This window comes from Octodon degus, unplaced genomic scaffold, assembly GCF_000260255.1.
Source record: "Octodon degus isolate 3935 unplaced genomic scaffold, OctDeg1.0 scaffold00024, whole genome shotgun sequence".
Classification (NCBI taxonomy): Eukaryota; Metazoa; Chordata; class Mammalia; order Rodentia; family Octodontidae; genus Octodon; species Octodon degus.
Window position 1 is genome coordinate 1,869,256 of NW_004524600.1, and position 24,197 is coordinate 1,893,452.

At 41.0% G+C, this 24,197-nt stretch overlaps 1 protein-coding gene across 7 annotated transcripts in view; it reads left to right on the forward strand.

Annotated features, from left to right (window-relative positions):
- The first annotated feature begins 20,102 nt into the window (after window positions 1–20,102).
- Window positions 20,103–24,197, forward strand: part of Scaf8 (SR-related CTD associated factor 8) — a 199,977-nt gene continuing 195,882 nt past the window's right edge. For 6 of the 7 annotated variants that reach the window (XR_002820545.1, XM_023712212.1, XM_023712211.1 and 3 more), the window contains exon 1: window positions 20,279–20,612. Coding sequence is in view for 6 of the 7 variants with exons in the window: in XM_023712212.1 (XP_023567980.1) it covers window positions 20,583–20,612 (30 nt within the window). In the remaining variant the exon portion in view is untranslated. Of the gene's footprint in view, window positions 20,613–24,197 lie in introns of all 7 variants that reach the window. The other variant, XM_012514093.2, reaches the window with a different exon arrangement.

Here is a 24,197-nt window from a genome sequence, read left to right on the forward strand (position 1 = left end):
TTTCTCTCTTTCTCTCCCCTCCTCCATGGAATATCTACTCAAAGTGCCTGTGAACTACAGGCTTGGTTGGCATCACCCCTGACCCTATTGCTTGTTAGAAATGTAGAGCTTCAGGCCTTACCCCAGACCTACGATACTAGAAGCTCCAATTTTATAAAATCCCCCAAATTCTTAAACATGTTAGAGTTTGAATAGAATTTTTGGATTTTCTTCAACTTCATCTTCCAGTTCTGTTGAAATTTTTGTTGCAGCATGTATGTTTTTAGTTTCTAATGGCCCCTTCTTTGTGCTATTTTTCAAAGTATGTTACTTTATATATTATGTTGCTCATTTAAACTGCTATAACAGAACATTACAAAATGGGTCATTTATAAAGAATAGATATGAATAGATATTAATTTAGCAGTCCTGATGCCAGTGAACTCCAAGATCAAGGTACATCATCTTGCTTCGTCTTCACGTGGTCAGCTCCCCCTGCCAAGCCTTTCATAATGCATTAATCTATTCAAGGACACAGAGGCCTTATGACCTAAGGACCTCTCAGCACTGCTGCATTGGGGAATAAGGTTCCAGCACATGAATTTTGGGGATCATATTCAAATTATGTCATGTATATTATATTTTCTTGAAATCAATTAATCTTAGTTGTCTTCTGCTTCTCCTTTTCCCTTCTCTGGTACTACTTTCATGTGTATATACGTTGGTCTAGCTTTTTAAAAAAAATTCTTTACCAATCTTTTATAGTACCTCCATTTTTAAGAATAAGACCTGATGGGTTACTTCAGGTAGCACCTATGAGTTTTCCCTACTGTGTAAGTATACCTGGCTCCTGAGAAGCTTTTGTCTTGAAAAGGCTGTATTTGTTGGAGGCACATGTTACCCGGTCTGCTAAGCTTCAGTAGAAGCCAAGGAGTAAAACTCTGCATTCACCTTAGAAAATATGTCATGAAATTGTTTATGTTTTCCAGAACCAAGCTTTTCTGTAATGGCAAGTGTAGAAGGAAGGCTAGAGGTGGATGAGCCCAGCTATCCTCTATTCTTTAGTACCCCTCGTGCTCCACTCTGATTAGCACTTGCTGGCATCTTCAACTGCAGTACTATGCTCTGTACTGCAGTGAGACGCCCAGCTCCCCCTTCATACCACAGGTGATAACAAATGCATTTCTATTCCACCTTCACCCCGGGATGTTTTGTAAATCTGCTGCAGGACCCACTTACCCTCTGCACTGCTGTGGAATTCACATAGCTTTTTGCTTTTCTAGTGTCATGTCCATGGAGTCTCAGAAGGAGGGTCAGGCAAATATCTGTGTTCAGTGCATGACCTTGGACCAGAGACCTCCACAGCATTTCCTGCAGTGCTATATACTTCAATCATAAAGGACTATTCTTTAACTGTAGACCACATGCTGTCACAGCCACCAGGGAATCCTATGTAACTGATTTGCTAAACAAATAGTATTGCATTTAGGTGTGTATCTGCATTGCTAGATGTTTTTGTAGATATTGCCATGTGGGTGGATTTGTCTTCAAAAGCATAATTAGAACAGACTGAAATAGTGCTGTTCAGTGTCAAGATGGAAGAAAGATTTACAGATAAGAAAAGAGTCCTTAAAAATTAGACTTTCTGAGAACAACATTGTGATTAAGGCTTCAGATGAGGTAAAACTATAAAGATTAAACTAATAGATTAACAGAATCAGAATTTTAAAAGTTAAAAACTCAGCCCAAGCTGCGTGTGCTACTGAATGCCTGTAACCTCAGCACTTGGGAGGCTGAAGTAGGAGGATTGCCACAAGTGTGGGGCCAGCCTGGGTTTGTAGTGAGACCCTGTTCAAAACCCAACAGAGAGAGAGAGAGAGAGAGAGAGAGAGAGAGAGAGAGAGAGAGAGAGAATACTGCCCAAGAAACCAACTACACAGGAATACAGATTAAGAACAATAGACATGACATGATAGAGATGCTAAACATAGAAGGTGGAATTTTAACTTATCCAAATCCAAATAGAAGTATATAGAGGCCTTAATAGGTTAACACCACCCTGTGTTGGTCATGCCTATTTGTAGTACTATATTGGGACCAGGGAGATGGCTCAGTGGAATAAGCGCTTCCCTGGCAAGCGCAGGGGTCTGAGTTCAATTCCTGGTTCTGCCAAAAAAAAAAAAAAATGTAGTACTATATCCTGTTGTAGAGTCACAATGGAAGAGAAAAATTGCACAGTAGTTTGGTCAGTGATATGATTATATGTAGAATGAAAGAAGTGAAGAAATTAAAACTTCTAATATTGAGCAGGCAACATGACTATAGATATAGAATATATGATATACTACTATACAGTATGTATTATCTGCTCTGTATGTACAACCTATTATATAGTATACATATTTTATATGTTATATATTATAAATATTACATATAATGTACCATACTTTATTTGGGACAGAATTTATGTACTCCAGGCTTGCCTCAAACTCGAAGTGATCATCTTGCCTCAGCCTCCAAGTGCTGGGATTACAGATGTGTATCACCACACTCATCTTAATGATATTTTAAAGGTCTGTATTTTGTTTGTTTGTTTGCTTGTTTTACAGAAAACTGGGGCCAGATATAGCCCTCTCTCCTGATGCAAAGGAAGAGGAAAGAAGTAGAAGAGGAGGGCCCCAAGGGCTGCAGCACGTTTATTTATACACTTGGGAGATACAGATGTCACACGAAACCCCTCCACCTAATATCATATCCATGTGGCTTGTCTCGGGTACCCAGTGTACGTGAGACTAGAGCAGCTTATTCATGTGGCTTGTCCCAGGCACTCTGTGTTCTTGAGCCTGGCCTCATTCTTTTTTTTTTTTTTTTTCTTCAAAGTTTTATTGATAAACAGATAGCAGTGACTGGCCTCATTCTGTCCCTTGGATGTGATTGATCTCCAGCTTCAACCACTCCCCAAATGTTCCCCTTTTCTGTTTTGTAGTTGCAAGCAATGGTTGGTCTGTTGGAGTTGAAGGAGTTATGTATGGAGGATTCTGTAGAAGCCTCTTTTAATTTTAAACCCTCTTCACTCTAGATGAACTTGCTTGATTTAGGCTAAAGATTCCCAGTCCAAAGATTTTAAATCCCTGCATATAGCATTTTAACACCATACAGCACATTATCCCAGAAAAGTGATCTGGTGTACTGGTGATTTTCTTTTTCTTTCTTTCTTTCTTTTTTTTTTTTTTCTGTATTTAGGACAGGATTTCCAGGGCTACAGGGTCTCATTACACAGATTAGACTTATAATGATTCTCCTGTTTTCAGCCTCCCAAGTGCTGGAATGACAGGCACACGCCACCATGCTCTGTCTCAATCACCATCTCAGCGCCCCTGGCCAGCGTGGCAGGCTAAGGATAGAACCCAGTCCCTGCACCGGCCTAAGCAAGCACTTTAATCCACTGAGCTATCTGGCTGGCCCTTGGTGATAGTTTTGTGGTTACACATTTCTGCTGAAAGTTCAGAACCAAATTAAAGTGAGACCCATATTAATGAATTTTTGCTATTTATCAAAGTCAGTTAAGTTTCTGCAGGATTTATCTTGGAATCACATATAGCACCTCTGGTTCTTCCATCAGTGTCAGCCATCTGGAAGAGTCACGGTCATTGCTTGACCAAATTGCTTTCTGTGAGAACTAGGGAGACCTTTTCTCCTACAGACTCTCCTTGGACACACTAGACACTAGATCTTTATCCACTGCACTCCTTGATCAGGAGTTTGTATCGCTCACCAGAGTTGCTGAAAAGTGTCTCTAATTTCCTGGGCCTCACTGACCTTTGAGGTCTGGGGCCATAACATTAGTTGTCCTTTTAACCTGTCTATCTTTCCAGTTTTTGGCCTCTATGCCTCAGTTGTTGAATGACTAGAAGAGAAGGTTGAGGACATAACATTTTGTAAGGAGGGTAGTGAGCTGAATATTACTATTTTATACGAACGTCAAGGACCTTGGAACATAAAATAAAACTATTATATTTTCTAACAACCATAGATATTCTAATAGTTGAATCTGTAGAATACTAACAGGCAACAGTTTTATAACTTTACACAGAAAATTTAAGCATGACAATCATGATGGCATTTTTGTGACATGCTTAAATTTCCATTTTGATAAATAGGATCTCAAGTCCGCATCTTGTACAGCAATTAACCACTAAGAAGAATATATGTAGTGTATTATTTGTTGAAACTGTTCTTCTGATTTGATTTGAAACTGTCTCATTGCTATCTGTTTATTAATAAAATTTTGAAAAAAAATACACTAAAAAAATAAAAAGTAAAATAAAATTAAAAAAAATAATTTTCCATTTTGACATAGTATAGCTCTTTTAATCAATGATCTCTGTGTAATACATAGGAAGCTTTTGCCTAACTCATTGACCTTTAATGGGATGTTACTGAAGAAATTCGTGACATTGTCCCAGTGCCTGGCACAATGACACTGTGATGATGGCATATACATCACATAGGTTTTTATTATTATTACTGACTGATGACAAAGGCCCATTTCTTGAAAGAGGCATGAGAGTGCATGCTCTATTTGAGCACTCAGGAGGCTGAGGCAGCAGGATTAGTATGACCAGCCTAGACCAAACAGTGAAACAATGTCTCAAAAAACAAACAGAAACATGGGGGTGGGGGGGAGACAGACAGACAGAGACACACAGAGAGAGAACTACAAAAGAGGAAATACACTCTTATAGTGCACCTCTGGAATACAGAACTGAAACAGATGAAAGTTATATGGGAGTGAATTTTGGTTTAGTTTGAGATAAAACCTTATGGCAAACAGACTAAAAAAAAAGTGGATTTCAGAAGAACTGACTTTCTTACCACTGGCATCATACAAGCAGGAACCAAATGTCAAAAATTCAATAAACACTGAAGCAAAACACTGGCATATAATCAACTTCGAGAGTTTATGAAATGTGATGGAGGGGAAGGAAAGGTAGTGGCTTCTGATTTTGCAATACACTTGACAAAATTATTCTGGCTCTGGTGCTGTAGTTTCATGGCGCTCCAGTGGCACAATTGGTTAGCACGCAGTACTTATACTGGTGCTGTAGTTTCAAAGACCATGGGATAGAGTTAAGGAAGGTCACTGTCTTAAGCTCCTCCTGTCCCCACCTGCTTTTTTAAAATCACAGCCAGGCACTGTTCTCACTCCCAAGCTCATCATCCCCTTCCTCTCTCTTCTCTTCTCCAAAATACAACCTCCACTACTTCCCACTCTCTTTCCCTGCTTTGCTTAGCACTCATCACCAAAAAACGAATCCTATATTTAGGTTTTTTTTTTTTTTTTTCACTGCTTGTCCTACAATGGAATACTCAACTTCAAAGAGATACCACTTTTCCCTAATTATTTGCAAACTTAGTGGAGTTGCAAAATAATTGGTACAGATATTTATAATAGTAGATAAGTCAATTTTAAATGTTCATATGGAAAAAAATACTTGAGAAATAGTAACAGAAAATGTGCAAAATAGAACATTAATGTGGAATTTACCATCCCATATAATAAAGTACAAAAAAATAAATAAAATACATACTATAGAAACCTCAATTATTAAAATAGTATTTCTGTACAGGTATATTAATAGATAAAACAATGCAATAAAAGAGAAGATTATATAGAAATTTAACATATGAGAAAGATATTATTATTTCAGAATGATGAAACACTAGCTGGGGATTGAACACACGGTCTTGTATATGCCAAACATAGGCTTCAGCCCCAGCCCCTAGACTGAAAACATTTTTAAAAACCAATACAATTTATTTGCACATGTTTTCTTGATGCTTAAAAAATAAATTAGATCTTATTTTGTGACTACTTAGGTTTTTGTTAACACAAGTATATCCTATAAAGGTCTTTAAATGGTGTGTTTTTCGCTCAAGTAAATTCTCTAGTTCTTTTTGAAGCTCCCCATGTTTAATTCCATTCCAGCATAAAAGAAATCCATAAATAGTATATGGAGCTAAAAACCCACTATTGTCTAATGACCTAGCTTTGTGATCTTCAGCCCTGTCTACGTACAACTGTTAGGAGCCCATATGAACCTCCACATTTGTTCACACAGGATCTAATTACTGCCTACAAAGGACAAAACCAGGCTAAGAAAAAAATACTAATCACATCATTTACTTCTGTCTCTACTGGATTATGTGCTACAGATGTCCTTTGGCTTTAGAAAGCATTGGGTATAAAGATAATTTTGAGATCAGTCAGGTAGAAGCAAAGAATCAAACATTTTTAACTACTGAACACAAATCCAAATGGTTCGAGCTGTCATGAAATCACTCTTCATAAAGAAGACTTAATTCTCAAACAAAGATATTTTGATGGCAAGAATTAATTAATGTGTTAGGTGGATAATTTGTGGATACCATGATTAATGATATTGATTTTAAATTCTTATCAATAGGACAAATACATGAGGCAGTATATTTTCCCACTTGTAAATGCCGACCTGATAAACCCACATAAAAAGAAAATAAGAAACACCACGGACTCAAGATGGATTTCCTTTACTGGTGTGAAACAGTCCTGTTTATTAGAAAGAAATCATTCCATCTATGTCACAGTTAAAGGGGCTAAACCAGGAATTTCTGCAATTTAGACAATTACTAGACATCCACTATAAGTCCTATCCTAGTTCTGAAGTAATTTCTTCCTCCAATGCTCAACTCCTGAAGATTGCTGCCTGTGTGTTTGCTCTTCATTAGTGAGGTTATCCTGTATGCTATGAGAAGCAAGAAAGCAAGAAGCAAAAAGAAAAGAAAAAGAAGTAGCATACCCAAACTCCATACCTAAAATTAAACTAAAGAACATTACATTAAAATTACCTTAGTGCTTTTGTAGACAATGAATTAAATACATATTCATAGTGATCTGTGAGGACAGGATATTTTGTTTAAAAATGTTTTAGATATTCTAAATATTTTTCATTTTCATTTAAACTTTAGAACTAGTCCATCAATTTTCCGGAAAAGTGTCCTGAATTTTTTAAATTGCATCGAGACTTTTAAGTCACTTAAAGAATTGACATCTCAACAATATTGAGTTTCTATTCTATGAAAGTGATTGTAATTGAATATACTGAAATTTGTTGTTCTAATTGTCTCTACTTTAGGCCCTGGAAGCTCTGTCAGCTGGTTAACATACCCCTATCATAGTGTGTATGTGTTTAGCATTTGCTAGTTCTCACTTGTCTGATGTATTCTATGCCCCAATCCTAAAGCCAGCTACTTCTCCATCAGCCCCAATCTCTTTTATTGGACAATAATGTTAGAAACCACAATATCTTGGAATTAGATGTACTTACCAAATGTACTGGTGTGTCATTACATCTAGATTGTAGCAAGGAAATTGTGTGTGTGTGTGTGTGTGTGTGTACATATAAACTAATCCAAGTAAGGGCCAGGGATATAGCTCAACTGCAAAAAGCCTGCCTGGCAAGTTTGAGGTTATGAGTTCAATTCTCAGTACAAAAAAAAAAAAAAATCCAAATATATACATATATTGATAAATATTTCTTTATATAACCATCTGTATATATGTTAACCTGAATAAGAGTTCATTTATCTGGGGTCTTGGACCAACCCCCAAAGTTTATGTAACAATGTGACTTATGGTAGTTGACTTACAGTCAGCCTGTATTGCTTTGTTTGAGGGGCTGCAGTAAGAATATCTAAGTTAGGGCAGGCCAGATAGCTCAGCGGACAAAAGTGCCTGCGTAGGCAGAGCACAGCGGCCAGGGTTTGATCCCTGGCATGCCTTGCTAGCCCTGCCTCCAGGGCGTGTTGAGATAGCAGCGGAGACTGGGCATGGTGGTGGGCGCCTGTAATCCCAGCGTTTGGGAGGCTGAAAACAGGAGGATCACTACAATTCTGATCTATATAATAAGATCTGCAGACCTTGTACTAAATACATAAAAAAATATAATAAAAATTTTTTAAAAAATATCTATGCTAACCACTGGACATTCCATGCTTACAGCACCACTACCACCATCCTCCCCGCAAAGCAAAGCAGAGCAGAACAAAACAAAACAAAATGCCTGAACCCAGACTGCAGTAAGTTAGCTGTTTAGCAATATTTTGTGGTTACTGTTGCTGCTGGGAAAAGCAAACACTATCCACATGACTCAGGCTGTCTTTTGCTTTGTCAATTTTACCCTGTGTTTGTTTTCACTGTAATTGTGAGTACAGCAATTTTGTTTTTTAATTCTATGTGACTTTCTGGCTAATCACAAACTCTAGGGTGGTTTGGGAGACCTCCATCAGCAGTCATATATTCCTTTCCATATTTGTTTGGTAATTTGTTATCTATTACATTTTAATCATTTTTCACCTACTAAACAAGTGTGTAGATTTTGTAGTCTTCCTCTAAAGAATGTGGGATTTTGTTTTCCAAGTAGTTGAGTTACTTGATTTGTTAGGGTGAGACTAGCTGCTCCTGGTTTGATTCCAAATGTTCACCAGAGTTCTCTGGAGCCATCTAGTACTCACAAGTATCTCCTAGCTCTGGGAATTGTTCACTTTTCAGCTCCTTGGTGCTTTGGTTAACTCTGTGGTGTTTCACACTATTGGTATGCTGCTCTGTACAGTTACCCCATGCCCCCACCTGTTTCTCATTCTATGGTTCTAGTTACCTGCAGGCAAAAAGAGCCTGAAAATATTAAATGGAAAATCTCAGAAACAAGCAACTCATAAATTATAGATTTCATGCCATTCTGAGCACAATACTCATGTGCCATCTCACCGGGGACCCAGATCTTCACTTTGTCCTGCATGTTCACACCCAGCACATGGCCAGACCTACCGACCCACCATGTTAGCCAATTAGCAGCTGTCCCAGCGATCAGATGGACAATGCAGGATCACAGTGTTTGTATTAAGTAACCCCTGTTGCACTTAACACTGTCCCCAAAGTGCAAGAGTATCAATGCTAGAAACTTGGATACACCGAAGAGAAGCTATAACGTGCTTACTTTATGTAAAAAAGTGAACATTCTTGACTTTATAAGGCAAAAATTGTGTGTGTTTAAATTGCTAAGAGCTAGAGTAAAAATGAATCTTCATAAAACTATAAAGAAAAATAATTTGTTAGTTTTGTTATATCTTAAACAGCAGAAGTTATGAAGAGTATGTAAGTGCTCAAGTATAGATGAAAGCTGCCCTTTATAATATTTCCCCAAATATACTTCCCCAAATTATGTTTGCATTTTGATCCCTGGAACCTGAGACTATTATACAACAAAATAATGAAATTCCCTTATATGTAAAGGGTGTGATGAGATTAACTATTGAGATGGGAGATTATCCTGGGTTATTTTTGTGGGCCTGGTACAATCATTCAACTGCTACGGCTGGCCAAATAGCTCAGAAGAGGGGCCCCTCTGGGCCTGCCTGCCTTGCTGGCCTGCCCCTGGGGCATGCTGAGACAGTGATGGAGACTAGGCATGATGGCGCTTGCCTGTAATCCCAGCTCTTGGGAGACTGTAAACAGGTGGATCAGTATGAGTCCGATCTAGTAGTGAGACCCTGAACACCCTGTAGACCCTTCCCTAAAAAAAAGTCATTCAACTGCTTGCAGATAGAAGAGAGGAAGAAGAATGTGAGGTGGTGGTGTGACAGGGGACTGGAGTGAGCACCTGACCTGTCCTGGTTGGCTTTGAAGAGAGAGGAAAAGGCCTTGAGGCAAAGAATGTAGGCGGTCTCTTGAGCTGCAGAAGGGCAAGGAAACGGGTTCTTCCTTGAGCCTCCAGTAGGGAGAAGGCAGTTCTGCTGATGACCTTAGTTACTAGTGAGACCGATCTTGACTCCTTATCTCCAGAGCTGTAACACATTGTGTGTTAAGCTATAATGTTTGTGGTATTTTGTTAGAGCAGCAGTGAAAAATAAATATGCCAATTTCCCCTGAGAATTTCTTTGCAAGATTTCCTTACAGTCTTGAAGGGACAGTCCTCCAGAGATTCGTGTTGCTGCTATGTAGTCGTCTCTGGATGCTATTATTTTCAGAACACTTAGAATTATATGAAGGGTTTAAGGTAATGTAATTCCAAGGTGCAAATCCATGTGGAGGCTGGATTTTATTTCACCATTCAGCTTTTACCCTGTTCTTGTACTGTTTGCTCAATGAAATTTTTTCATAGTCCCCTGAGGTCAAGGTGGAAGTGAATTAACTTGCTCTCCCTGATCCTGGGTTGGAGACCTCATAACTTGGAAGACTCCAGATTTGACTTCTTCCACTGTTCTCAGTCAGCTGTCAAAACCCAAAGTCCCAATTTGTCTAGAATAAAAAGTACTGTTAACATAAAAGCAATTTCAGGGTTCTGTTTGCTTCTTGAGTTCTCACCTTTTTTTTTTTTTTTTAGATTTTTGTCCTGATTTCAATTCTTTTTAAAACTTTCCCCCCCTTTTAGGCTCTTTATATTGGTTTTGTTTTTAGTAATGGGGTTTTGTCATGACAACCTCATCTATCATTATCTGGAAATCTAGTAAACATTTTGTTTTCGGGGGTGGCGTAATAGCTCAGTGGACTAAAGCTCCTGCTTAGGCAAGCGCAAGAACCGCGGTTTGCTCTCTGGCCACACATGCTGCACTAGCCCTGCCCCCAGGGTGGGCTGAGCCGGTTACAGAGTCAGGGCGGGCATAGTAGCGCATGCCTGTACTCCCACCGGTGAGGAGGCTGAAAGCAGGAGGATCACTATGAGTCTGAGCTGTGTAGTGAGAGCCTGCAACAACCAAATACATTTTTTAAAAAAATTGTTTTCTAGATCTGTTGAATCCATTCTCTGAGTGTTTTGCTGCCCTGGTTCTCCTGTTTTGTGTTTTTGGTGGCTTCCACTCACAGTGTTCTCTTTTCCTGTTTGTTCATTTGTTAAATTATATAGTCTTTTTACAATGGACTTGACTTTCTTAGGCATCTTTGACCAGGTTGAAGTTGTTTTCTTCCCAGAGAATTTGTAGTTACTTTGTTAGTTGCCTGGCAGCATGCCAACCCAATGGAAATTAAAATAATTTCTTTGCTTGAGGTTTTCACATCACTTAGGTATTATGAATTGAACCACAAATTGCATGAGGTCTGACTTGTGGTTACAAATACTCAAGGGATGTTTTCCCTTTCTTCCCTCAGCTCCAATGCTGAGACAAATTTCTTGCCACTCTTTCCTAGGCACCCTCCCCCAGCCCCGCCCATGGAAAACATTTTACGCCTCCCCCATTGTACGCTTCAGCTGTGCACTGAAGATATTGCTATTTATTGCCAAGACTTGGCGCTAAGTCTTCTACGACTCCATAACTTGGTCACCGTGTGTTCCATGTGCTTATCCTCTATGGCCATAAGGATCTAAGCTTGGAGACCACATTGTCTTTTAGAGGCTCCTGGAGACCTGCTCTTTTAAACTTCCTTTACTTCTTTGGATTCCTCATGCTACTTTTTTGACACCCAAGGATTGCTTTTACTGTCTATCATCTCAGTGATGCACTGAAAAAAAAAAAAAAAAGGGCCGGCCAGATAGCTCAGCTTTAAGCAGGTACAGGGACCAGAGTTTGATCTTTGTCACTACATGCCATGCCAGCCCTGCCCCTGGGGTGTGCTGAGAGGATTGAGACTGGGTATGGTGGTGCATGCCTGTAATCACAGCGCTTGGGAGGATGAAAACAGGAGGATCACTAGAGTCTGATCTGTGTTGTAAGACCCTGTACTAAATAAAAAACTAAAAATTAAGTACTTAAACTGGTGCTGGTAAGTTATACAACAAAGTATTAACAGAGTCTCCTCTGTCATTATGCCAGGAATGTACCATTTTAGAGTATCAGCTGTCCCTAAAGTTTAAGGGAATAAGGAACCATGGCTGTGGTTCTTAAACTATGTGCCAGGTGTCCTGACCTCCAAGAATCCCTCTTCAACTCCATGAATAATATGTTCCCTTTTTACTGCCATTGTATGCCTTGAACATTAATCCTTTCAACATGTACATTCAATTCTCTTTATAAGACTTCATTTCTAATCCATTTTTATCTACAAATCAAATGACTAGGTATATTGTAAGCATATATATATATATATATATATATATATATATATATATATATATATAACCACTGAACTCCAGCCTCAGGAACTAGTTTTAAAAATTTTATGCCATTCTCTACTTTCTTCATATTGTAAGTGGAACAAAACAATAAAACACAATCCTAACGCAGAGGTTCTCAAGCCCTCTGGGTTCAAAGTACCCTCTAATGTCTCTTTTTTGGAGCTGGCCCCACTTGCTAGAATACCTACCAGCTCTATCAAGTGATTTGGTCCTAGCTGGGTGTGGCAACACATGCCTCTAATCTCAGCATTTGGGAGGCTGAAGCAGAATTATTGCCACAAATTAGAGGCTGTCTAAAAAAACAAAATCAAGTAAGTCATTAGATTTAAATAACTGAAAAAGTTCTTACACCCTAGCTACTTAGTAACTTTGAAAAAATAATACCATACATAAACAGAAGAAAATGTTTAATCCTTCCTTAAGCACAATTACCTAGCCATGGAGCATCTTTGCCTGTCCAGCGCTTCATACTTTTTCAAACTTTGGAATCATTTTGGAAGCTACATGCTTATTTCAAGCTCTACCTTGACTATCACTTGGCATTCCTACTGCTCCAACTGTCAGAAACCCAACTTAAAAAACATGACATCATAGAAAGGATGGTAGTATGACTGAACCTTTAAAATTGTGGGCATTCATGGTCTTCACAATAGCCCATCCTATACTCTAGGGTATACTTTTATTTTTTCTTTTCACTCAGTCCAAACTCACTCTGCAAAGCCCATTTTCTCTTTACTCTTTTTTTCCTTACCTTTAATAAATGTGAAACTTGACCACCATTAGAAAAAACCCAAATACTAAAAAAAATTGTGAATTCTCAGTGTGGTCTCACAGGCCTGTAATCTCAGCTACTGAGGAAGCTTAGGTGAGAGGACAGCAAGTTGGAGAATAGCCTGAGTAATTCAGTGAGACCACAAAAATGTAAGATACAATTGCGAATTTTCTCATAGTAGTTGTTCATATGGTGTACTTCCCTGGACAGTATCTATGGCCATTCTATGGCTTTTTGTTCTGCTGTTGTTCCCCAGAACATCTTAGTGTAGGAACCACATCCTTCAGTCCTCATTCCATTTAACTATTTTGTCTCTTTGAAAAATCCCCTTGAAGAGTTGTTTAGCAATCAGTCTTTTCTGCTGCAACCTGAACTCTACCCCATTATTTCACTAAGATGTTTTCCAGTTGTCAATGAAATCTTTTTACTAACTCCAACGGACACCCCTAAACACCCACTTGTCCAACGTGGGGCTTGCAGTTGGTGCTCGGTATTGCCATCTCGTTTTCCTTGGAAAAATTTGGCTCCTAGCCTCTCATCTTTGCATGTCCAGAAGAAAACATGGAAAAAAATGTGAAAATGAGAAGCATCGAAGGAATTCTAGAAGCCTTAGAAACATAAAACATATCCAGGAGGGATGAATGTATCATTGATGCACTAAAAGGTTAAATAAATCTAGCAATGGGTAATTGCCATGCAACTGGTTTACTCTTCCTCTAAAGGACAAACACGATTAAGCCTCTTACTTGCCTGCAAAATTTTGTGCCAAACTAACCTAGTAGCAAGAACATTCTAGTGGTTCATCCACCAGCTACTATACTGCAGAACATAGGTTATCTCTGGATCATGGAAGCATCTCAACCAAATCTTCCCTGTCAGTGGAAGGGAAGACAGTGCAATTCTCTCTAGGCTCAGGAAAAAGTGAAAATCCATTCTTATGGTGAACTTGGCTTCAACTCCAAGTTAGCTTAGTAACTTTGTCAATAATGTAGGAAATTTTCACATATCACACATAGAACAAGGGCACTGCTTCATTTCAAAATAAAATTGTGAGGGCCGGTCAAATAGCTCAGCAGACTAAGGTGCCGGCAAGCAGGCGCAGGGGCTGGGGATTTGATCCCCTGGGATGCGCTGAGACAGCAATTGAGACCGGGTGTGGTGGCTCCCATCTGTAAACCCAGCTCTTGGGAGGCTGTAAACAGGAGAATCACTATGAGTCTGATCTAGTAGGGAGACCCTGAACACCCTGTAGACCCCTAAAATACAAAACAAAAAAAATTGTCAATTTACCTTTGCAAACAAAAATAGTAACCCCCCCCCATGACATTTCTCACACAAATCCAAATGTTTCCCCCTTCAAAAGATGTTAGCAACCTTTCCCATTGCTCACTGCTTTCAGCTTAAGCATGTTGGATTGCTGCTCTCAGAAGTCCTATGTACCACCTGGACTACTTTGCAGGGGCTGAAATGACAAAGTACCACAGGCTAAGTAGCTTAAAGGGCAGAATCTTCTCAAAATTCAAAGGTCAGGATGTGGCAGGCTTGGGTTCTTCTGAGGCTTCTCCGCATCTTCCCAGAGTCTTCGCTCCTCTGCTGAAAAGGACAGTCACACTGGACCAGGCCCCATTTGAATAACCTCATTTTAACTATCTTTGCAAAGTCCCTATCTCCAACTATGGTCACAACTTGAGACAGCAGGGGTTAGGACATCAACATGTAAATTTTTGGGAGACACAATTCAGGTCACATCACCACTCAAAACCAGTGAGAAAAGCACCTGAAAATCTTCAGATTTGGGTGTAAATATCTATAAAAATTGTGTGTGCATGTATGTCTATATATGTGTGTGTATATGTATATATAATTTTTAAGTGTTGAAGATTGAACCCTGGGCCTTGCACATTAGGCAAGTGCTCTACACTAAGCTACACCCCCACCCCTAAAATCAGGTCTCCTGCAAGACTTTACTCAAGTCTGATGCTTTAAATTTAGCCAAAAAGATGTCAGTTTAAAGGATAACAGGTATCAAGAGATATTTGCAGTTTGTTCAGCAGTGCCTCAGAGAAACAAACACTGAAGATTAGGTAATTGTTGGCAGGAAGTACATACAAGCTTGAATCACTGGAAGTTCCTTTTTTACTTTTTTTTTTGCTCCTCGAATGCCTTCAGGGCACTTTTGGCCGGCTGGAGTGGGCTGGAGTATTGTGGGGATCGAACTACAGCAACCTGAGGCTGACAGCTTTGTGGAAGCAGCCACTTAAAGAACTGAGCTAGGACCAGGCCCCCTTTTTTACCTTTTAATTCAAAGGTACCCTAAATTATTAGACCCAGACACCTTGATATGACTTTGTCCTAAATACAGAACAGAACAAGAAAATTTGTCATTTGAAAGTGATGGTAAATAATACACTTGCATTTGAGGGTTGCTGCTGTGGTCTGAGTGGGGGTTGACACACATATTTATATTGAGGCTTAATCTCCAAAGTAAGTGTATAGAGGTATTAGGATCTCTAAGAGGGGTTAGTGCTACTTTAGCAGGAATGAGTTCTCTCATGGAAACTGGTTGGTTACCTCCAGAACCTGGCACCTCTTTTTCATCTTTCACACAGGTACTCTTGTTCTGCTTACTCTCCCTGTCTGCTTTCCACTGCAGTTGAACTGCCAGATCACCTTCTGGAAGAGCTGCGTAGCTGGTGGTTGCCTTTAAACTTCCAGAACTGTGAGCTAAATTTTTCATTGTAACTCACTCAGCCTCAGGTATGGGTGTGGTCACTTATATGAAGACACATTGTGAGAAATGGGTTAGCAGTGTATTTACACAAAGATGGCTAGGATCTTATATGACCTCATAGGACGATTTTTTTTGGTACCAGGGATGGAACTCAGGCCCCCGTGGTTGCCAGGCAGGTGCTTATGCTACTGAGCCGTCTCCCCAGCCCTGGATCACTGTCATATACACAGCCCATCATTGACTGAAAGAATGGGCTGAATGATTGCACTTTGCTGTAACACAAAATAGACAGGTACACACCAGTTCGGGGTGTTTGGCTCTCATTAGTTTGTCCATGAAGCTCTGATCTGCTTTGAATTATCAAACATGAGGAACACAATGATCACAAAATATAGCCCAGGAAAGCCTTATTTGGATGGCCACCTCAATGCCCCCTGTAATGTTCTCAGCTTTTTCATACTTATAGGGGACTGGAGTCAAAGGAAATAAGGAAGACTTCAGGGTATTTTATCCTTTCTCCTAGGGCAACAAACTAATTTGATCTCTTATTTGATGACCTAAAACACACCAATGTGTGGTCAACAAAACTGGTAATATTTTGTAATAGCATGAAGCTTTACGATGTGCAAAATATCCCCTTCTCACAAATTGTAGCAGTGTTCATTTTGAAAAACTGGGGGAAAACTGCTTTTTGGCTGGGCAAATAACTTGGGTTCAGGGCTAGGTATTAGAAATCTGAAAGATACATTGTGAAGGAGAAAAACATAATCTGTTGATTACTAGTGACAAACCCTAAATTAATATTCGAAAGGGGTTGTAGCTCAGTGCTGAGTACTTGCATAAACTTGGTTCCATCTCTAGCACTGTTAAACAAAAACACTGACAAAGCTCAAAATGTTTGATAATTTTCCTTGATTTCTGGCTAATTATGGTGTTATTTCACCATCAGCCACTTTAAGAACCACCTCTTTAGTGGACAATAAAACACCAATCCAGGCTATACCTTTAGTGGTTACTTTTTTGGTACCAAATGAACTTGGTACCTTTTACTTGCCAGGAAGGCACTGTATCACTGAGCTATATATCCAGCTTTGTTTATAAATGGGCTTGATTGTTTTGAAGGAGTCTTAAATTTGCTGCAATCCTATCTCAACCTCAAGTACTAGAACTACAGGTGTGTGCCACCAAGCCAACTTGAAATGGGGTCTTTTCTAAATTGCAAAGCTGATCTAGAATCTCCTAACTAGATCTGTGCTAATACGGTAGCTACAGACCTGCATTTAACTATGAATTAGCTAAATGAAATAAAGTTAAAAATTATTTTCTTCAGTTAGCCAGTTTGGGTGCACAACAGCTGCATGGAGCTAGTCTTACTGCATTTTACAACACAGACCTACAACATTTTAAAATTCCAGAAACTTCTATGGTGAACACAGCTCTAGATTATTTTTGACTCTGACCTTTTGGCTGAATTAGATCCTAAGAGCTACTCTTGGTAATGATTTAGTTTTAGGTCACAGGCCAATCATAACCACGTAAGATAATGCTGTAACTCAGGGATGTGTGTCATAATTTACAATGTGTAACCTGTTCTAGTAACTTGGGGTAGTCTTGCTCACTATTTCTCACACCAAGCTTCATAAAATTAAAGGCTTTCTTGCTGTTGCTCCACCTAACCCAAGTTGGGTCAATTCTTCCCCCCCTTAGGAATTTGGAACTGGAAAGCAGAGGCTTTCAGATTCCCTGGGTATCTGGGACTATAATACCAGGTGTTAGTCATATTCCATTATGTAAAACAGAGTTGGTGAAATGACCAGAAAAACAAGTGAACAGGTAAGCAGAGATTAGGCTGCCTATGTGCTCTTTTGTTCCAGTTCTCTTGAGATTTTTTTTTTTTTTAAATTTATTGTTTATTTATAGTTTAACTTTTATTTTTTTTAAATATTTATTTATTTTTATTTATTACATTTATTTATTGTGTGTGTGTGTGGCCAGCTCAGCCCACCAGGGGGCGGGGCTGGCTGGCATGTGGTGCTGGGGGATCGAACCGAGGTCTCTGTGCTTTGCCAAGCTTGTTCTAAGTAGGTGCTTTAGACCACTGAGCCATCTCTCCAGCCCCTCTTGAGATTTCTGACACTGAGTTACATGAGAAAAACCTGCATTTTAATAGTTCTGCTTAAGCTAGCTTAATTTGGTATACTAGAATTAGAATCCAAACATAATACATATTTATTCACGTACATGTAATATAGATGAATATTACACTTGTTACTGGAGGGATATATATAGTTTGCCCCCTGGTTGTACCTTCCTCTAACTTTTCTGGACCTTCTTACCTTATTTCCTTATCTGAAGAGTAGCCTTAGGCTTTCCTCCGCTTCTACTCTCTCTTGCTCTAATCAAGATATACTACCTTTCTGGGTACAGAAACTCTTATGAAATCAAGTTGTATAGGTTGACTTTACGCTCCAGTGAATGTTGCAATTGCTTAGGCTCAACGACTTCAGTCATCAGTAGTCACAAACGTAACCCCTCCCCCCCTTCTTGGCAGTGCTAAGGACTGATCACAGGGCTTCTCAGGGAACTACAGCTCCAGCTCTTTTTCCTTTTTTATTTTCAGACAGGGGCTCGCTCCTCTGCTAAACTGCTAAGGCTGGGCACTCACACTTGCCATCCTGTTTCAGCTTCCCACAGTGCTGAGATTACAGGTATGGAATATGCCCAGTTCCATAGTGGTGAATTTTGTGAAAACCTGGTCTGAATACAACTGAGCACAGTACTGAAGTCTTAGCCTTCTTGGGTGAAGCAATTAGAAGACCTCCTGCTGGATCAGCTGTGAAAAAGAACATGGACAATTAATACCATACTAGCTGAGGGCAGGCACATACAAATGTCCCAGGTAGGAAAACACCATCTGTTATCAAGCAGCAGCAAGGAGGCTTGGGTGGAAGGGTGACAGGCGCAAGGAGAAACCCGTACCAGGTGAAGTTAAAAAGTTCACCTACCATAGTGAAAAGTAATGAGGTACTAAAAGGTAATGAGGTATTAAAAAGATTTAAGCAAGGAGTGACCTGATGTTTTTTAAAAAAAATCACTCTGTTTGTAGAGTGAATTGCAGGAGATAAACAAGTGCACTCTGGAGGTAACCATGTGTACTAGCAATAATCAATCACAGCAAGACCTATAAGGAATTTTGGAGATGGACAATTTCATGCATGTTGGCATATGAAATTCAGAAGACTTAAAAATGCTTTTACTGGGCTGGAGAGATGGCTCAGTGGTCTAAAGCACCTACTTGAAACAAGCTTGGCAAAGCACAGGGACCGCGGTTTGATCCCCCAGCACCACATGCCAGCCAGCCCCGCCCCCTGGTGGGCTGAGCTGGCCACACACACAATAAATAAATGTAATAAATAAAAATAAAAAATAATTTAAAAAAAAACTTTAAAAATGCTTTTACTGATGAGCTCCTCTACTTTTTAAAGACCCAGTCCCCATATTAAGGCTGTTAATAAGGCGGACTTAAAGACCCTAAAATATCAGACAGGGCCTTATTTTCTGTTTTACACAGCTCAGGATTCAGCTATCACAGACTATTTTTGATTCCAGTGATCGTCCAGGGTAAACATTTTGTCGTTTTTCTTTTCTCTTGCCAGTGAATTTTGGCGGACTAATTGTTGAAAAATGACTTTCAACAAGAGGACAGCAGTGTTCGGGGGTTCACTGACACTCCTGAGCCTTAAATTTCAAATACACGTTAGTCTTAGAATTTACAGTGGTTATTTCACACTGCACCAAGAGAGAAGACATTTTGTTAGCAACCCGTCTTATTGCATGCACGTATACATATAAAACGCAGTATTCACCTTGCCACTCCAGACAATCAAGGGAAAAACTCGACAATAACCGTCCTGCCCGCGCCCTCCCCGTGGACCCCTCCCCGCGGCACGGTCGGGCACAGCTCCGAACGCATTGTCTGGGCGACCGCGGACCCGGAGGCACGCAAGGCGCATTTCCCGCACGCAGCCGCCGCGCGTCAGCTTCCCTCCCGGGACCCGCAGCTTTTGTTTCGGTTTTCTCCTTGGACTCCATGCTACTAGATTAACTTTCCTTCGGGCCGTTAACCTTTAGGCCTCCGTCCCCTAAAGTTCTGAAAAGCCAGTAAAGCCAATCCACAGGGAAAGAATGGAAATAAACAGTTTCCTCAATTGGCCGCTTCCCGGACACATTTAGGTTTTTCTTAAGAGTGACCCCGAGGAGAGCCACGCAGAAGGGACTCTCCGGCCGCCGCAGCCGACCCCGCCGCAGCGCTCGCTCCCGCGCACGGGGGCGCGGGGCACGCACCGTGAGCTGAGCGGAGCGGAGCTGGCCTCCGAGCAGCGACGCTCTGGCCCGTGCTCGCTCGATGGTTCTCGCATGAGCGCGGGGTCCGCCCGGTCCAGTCGCCAGGGGGCGCGCTGGCTGGCGCCGCCGACCCCGAAGTACGCGGCCCGATCCTGTCCGCCATATTGGATGCCGCAGCCGCCGCTGCCAGCGCTTCCTCTCTGTCTTCGCGGTGCGCTGCTGGTTCCCGTGGCCCAAGCGGCGGGGAGGTGAAACAGGAGCCTGTGGGAAGAAGAGGAAGAAGGGGGTGGAGAGTATAGGGGACGGGGCCTGAGGGTGGAGGACAGAGACGGAGCGGGCGGAGAAGAGAAGGCGCCGCGCCAGCCCCTCCCCCGCCCGCCGCCGACCCGCCCCAGCAGGCTCTGTCCCCAGACCGGCGCTTCGCCCGCCCAGCAGCCATGCCCGGGCCTCACCGGCCCTGAGGGTACCCTCGCCCGCCAGTGCCTCTCTTCTGCGCCCGCCCCGCGTCGCAGCGGCCGCTCTCCCGCGGGCGCCCGCGTCTCGCGCTCTCCACCCAGTACAGCTGCCGCCGCCTCTTCCGCCGCCGAGCTCGGGCCTCCGCGCAGGCAACATGGAGGCCGTGAAAACCTTCAACAGCGAGGTTGGTACTGAAGCCTCGGCTCTTACCTTGCCCACGCCGCCCCCGCCGGCGCCAGCGCCTCACGACGAGGCCGGCGCGGCGAGGGTGGGTGCGGGTTTCTCGGGGTGGGGCGGCGGCGGCCTAGCTGTGCCGTGGGGGAGGGGAGTTTTATGCGCGCCCCTCCCCCGGGGCCGGGAGGGCGGGGGAGGCCCGCGGGGTGGAGGGAGGTTCCGCCGCTCGGCGCCCTATGGACGGCCGCGGGTCGCAGGCCAGGCGCGCTTGGGCCCTCCCCCCAGGCTCCGGCGGGTCTCGCGGGTCGGTTCCTCCCGGGCCTGGCCCGCCCACCTCCTTCCTGAGCCTGGGGGTTTAACGGTCCCGGGGTCGGACACCCCTAGACAAACCTTCCAGGGTCTGCAGAGAGGTATTCTCTGATAGGGTCCTCGGAGGCGGTAGGTAACGAACTGTAGTCACATCGCTTGTGTTGATAACTGCGATGCTGTTGACTACATAATTTGTCAGCTAGGGACTTACGCAGGCTAATTGGATGGTTGTTGGGGACGCAAGGTTATTCTGCGGTTTTTGTATTTTATTCTCCTCTCATCACGATGTACACAAATGCAGTGGAGCGATCTGGGCATTGAGGAAAGATGCTGGGGAAATCGTTTCCTTCTCGTGTTAAATGTAACACGAGATTTTTAAATTTTTATAGTGATTTAGGTTGTTAATTGAATTTACTGATCGGAAGGAAAGTAAATCTTTAAAATGTATTGACTTTATTTTGAAGGCGACAATTTTACTGGATTTTACTTCACACATTAAGCATGGCAAGTACACAAACACAAGCAGCATTATATCCTTATCTGTACACCTTAGAAATATGATAGAAGCCAAATTAGAGGAATTTTTAATGAACTTTTGATTTGGACGTGCTAAAACATAATTCACTAGTGTAATGTTAATCTCTTAAATTGATATCTTAAACATCGGACTAATGGTTCTGATAACTCAAATTAGGACAATACTTTTAAATTTTATATTTGTATTTTCCCTTTAAGGAGTAAGAAGTTTAGTGAAGAGGCTAAAACTTAGATACTGTGAATTGGCCTTACCATTTTACACTAGTGCCAACACACGAACTTTATGTGAAGAATTGTTTTTTAGTAGTAGAATTTTTTAAAACAACTTTTTGATAAAATACAGCAATAGATTTGGAAATCTTTAGGAATTTATAGCTGATATTTTGGGGCAAATATTTCCGTTTGGGTTTCTCACCCAGTAGTAACTTAAAATATGTAATAAAATCAGTGATACTACATGATCAACTTGTTATGAACAGTTTTACATTTACAGTTGTTTGGTGTGTGCCAGGAATTGTAGCTTTTTAAGTTGCCATACTCAGTGGTACAGCACTAATGTGAAGGCTTCAAGTAATTTCCACGGCAGTTACTGGATTTACCCCTTTGTGGCTCTTTGTTGAGAATCCTAGTGTGTGCCCCACCCCCCACCCCTTAGCCCCCATCAGTGTTTAACAGGAGCCCTCAAGTGGTTAACGCATTATGGTTGGTCACAGTGGAGAATAGTGTAAAGATCCTTGCCAGTTTTTCACGTTGTGCTGCTTGGGGTAAAGGGCTTAACGTTTCCAAGTCTGGCTGGGTGTGCACCACCTCTTATCTAATCTTCACAGGAATTTGAGATTTCTTGCAGGTCTATTTTTATGTATATAACACATCTCTTTCTCTCTTATGGATGAACTAAAAAGTGTTTGTCCTGTTTTATTTGGTTGTCATTCTTGAAACTGAGGTTTGTCTTTCTTATGGAGGAACAAAAAAGTATTTGTCCTGTTTTATTTGCTTGTCATTCTTTAAACTGAGGTTAGCTTGAAATAGTATGGAGTCAGTTGAGGAAGGGAAATACATTTGAGAATAAGAAAACGCTTTCTGTTTAAGCAAGTTATATAACTTTGTTGAAATCTTTTTTGTTTGTCTGGCTGTCTTTCTGTCTTGTCCTTTTGAAGCAGGGTTTCACTATGCAGTTCAGGCTGGCCTTGAGCTCAGTTTGTAGCCCAGGCTGGCCTCTAACTCGAAATGATTCTCCTTCAACCTCCCAAGTGTTTGGATTACAGGTGTGCACCAGCACGCTTGGCTTAACATTCTTGAATACTGTTGATACACTAAATGTGACATTGAAAATTGGCATATACTGGGAAGCAGTTCAGTAATTTCTATGAAATAATCTGTTGGAAAGCACAAAAATTTAAAAAACCTCTAGGACTAGGAGAAAACAGTATTTTAGAATGGTTATTTAAGCTAATTTGGCTTTTAAAAACATTTATTCTTGAGTTCAGTTCTTCAAAACTTGCTAAATTAAAGCATCTTTTAGCACATTTATAAGTTTAGCTCTTAAGAATTTTTGGTGTTTGTCCGCAAGGTATTTTATTCTTTAAAATGTGTGAAATGCTTAGGTTTTATGACTAATTTTAGATTTTCCGAGATAGAACTCCTGTACTCCCTTTTTTTTAAAAAAAAAAAAAAAAAAAAGAGAACATTGACTTGAAAATATGCACATCAGATGATTTTTAAGCTAGTAGATATTTTTGAATTTGCAAAATGTGATTTATTTTCAGTCTGTGAAAACCCTGACCTTCTACAGATATGTTTGAGTCATTGTTACAATATCTTTCCCTTTCCATCATAATTTCTCTAAGGTGTTCTCTGGCCTCCCATTCTTACCTTAAAAATTATGTCAGAAGAACTTACGATTGTGCAGGAATGTTATGGTATGATCCTCTCATTGAATATAAATTGGATGGAATCTAGGCTCAAGAATTAATTTTTTAACTCCTCCCCTCCTGTTTCCCTCAGGACCTTCTTACTGAATCACTTTCCCTCCCTCCCTCCCTCCCTCCCTCCCCCTCCTCCCCCATTTTGAAGCAGGGTTTTGCTGTGTTGCTCTGGCTGGGCATAAACTTATTCTCCTGCCTTAGCCTCCCAGAGTGCTGGGATTTACAGGCATGTGTTACCACGCCAGGTTTAAAGAGTTGATATTTTAACTTTCACTGCCCACCTTATAATCTGGAGTAGAAGCTGATTTCCATTCAGGCATCACTATGATGAAAGCGTTGATCGCTTGACCATCATTGTCTTTTGAAGTGATGAAAAGTTCATCCAGATTGGAAGATAAGCAGTTTATGACTACTGTACAAGGTGTTACGGTTATTGCTGCTCTGATATAGTAGGACTCTGTTTATTTGTAATGATTTAGCATTCTCCCCTAGTGTAAACGATCCCATACTGGATTGCTTAAATATGTGGACCACTTAGCCTGCAGTCAGTTGCTGGAATACAGTGAATTCTGTATTTAATGATGACCAGTTATTCCATGGAAGTCATTCTGGTAGGGTCCCTTCCCCCTACCCAACCTTGTCCTTTTTTTTCCCCCTGTTAGGGGAGGGAGGTGAAAGTACATATCTCTGAACAATTTCTGCTTATTTGGAGAAGATGTTTTAAAAAATAGGAACTCATTAAATAGTAATAGTGTATATGAAAAATGTAAGAGTGTTATAAATAGTTACGTTTAGGCAAACAATATGACTCTTGTGTATTAGAT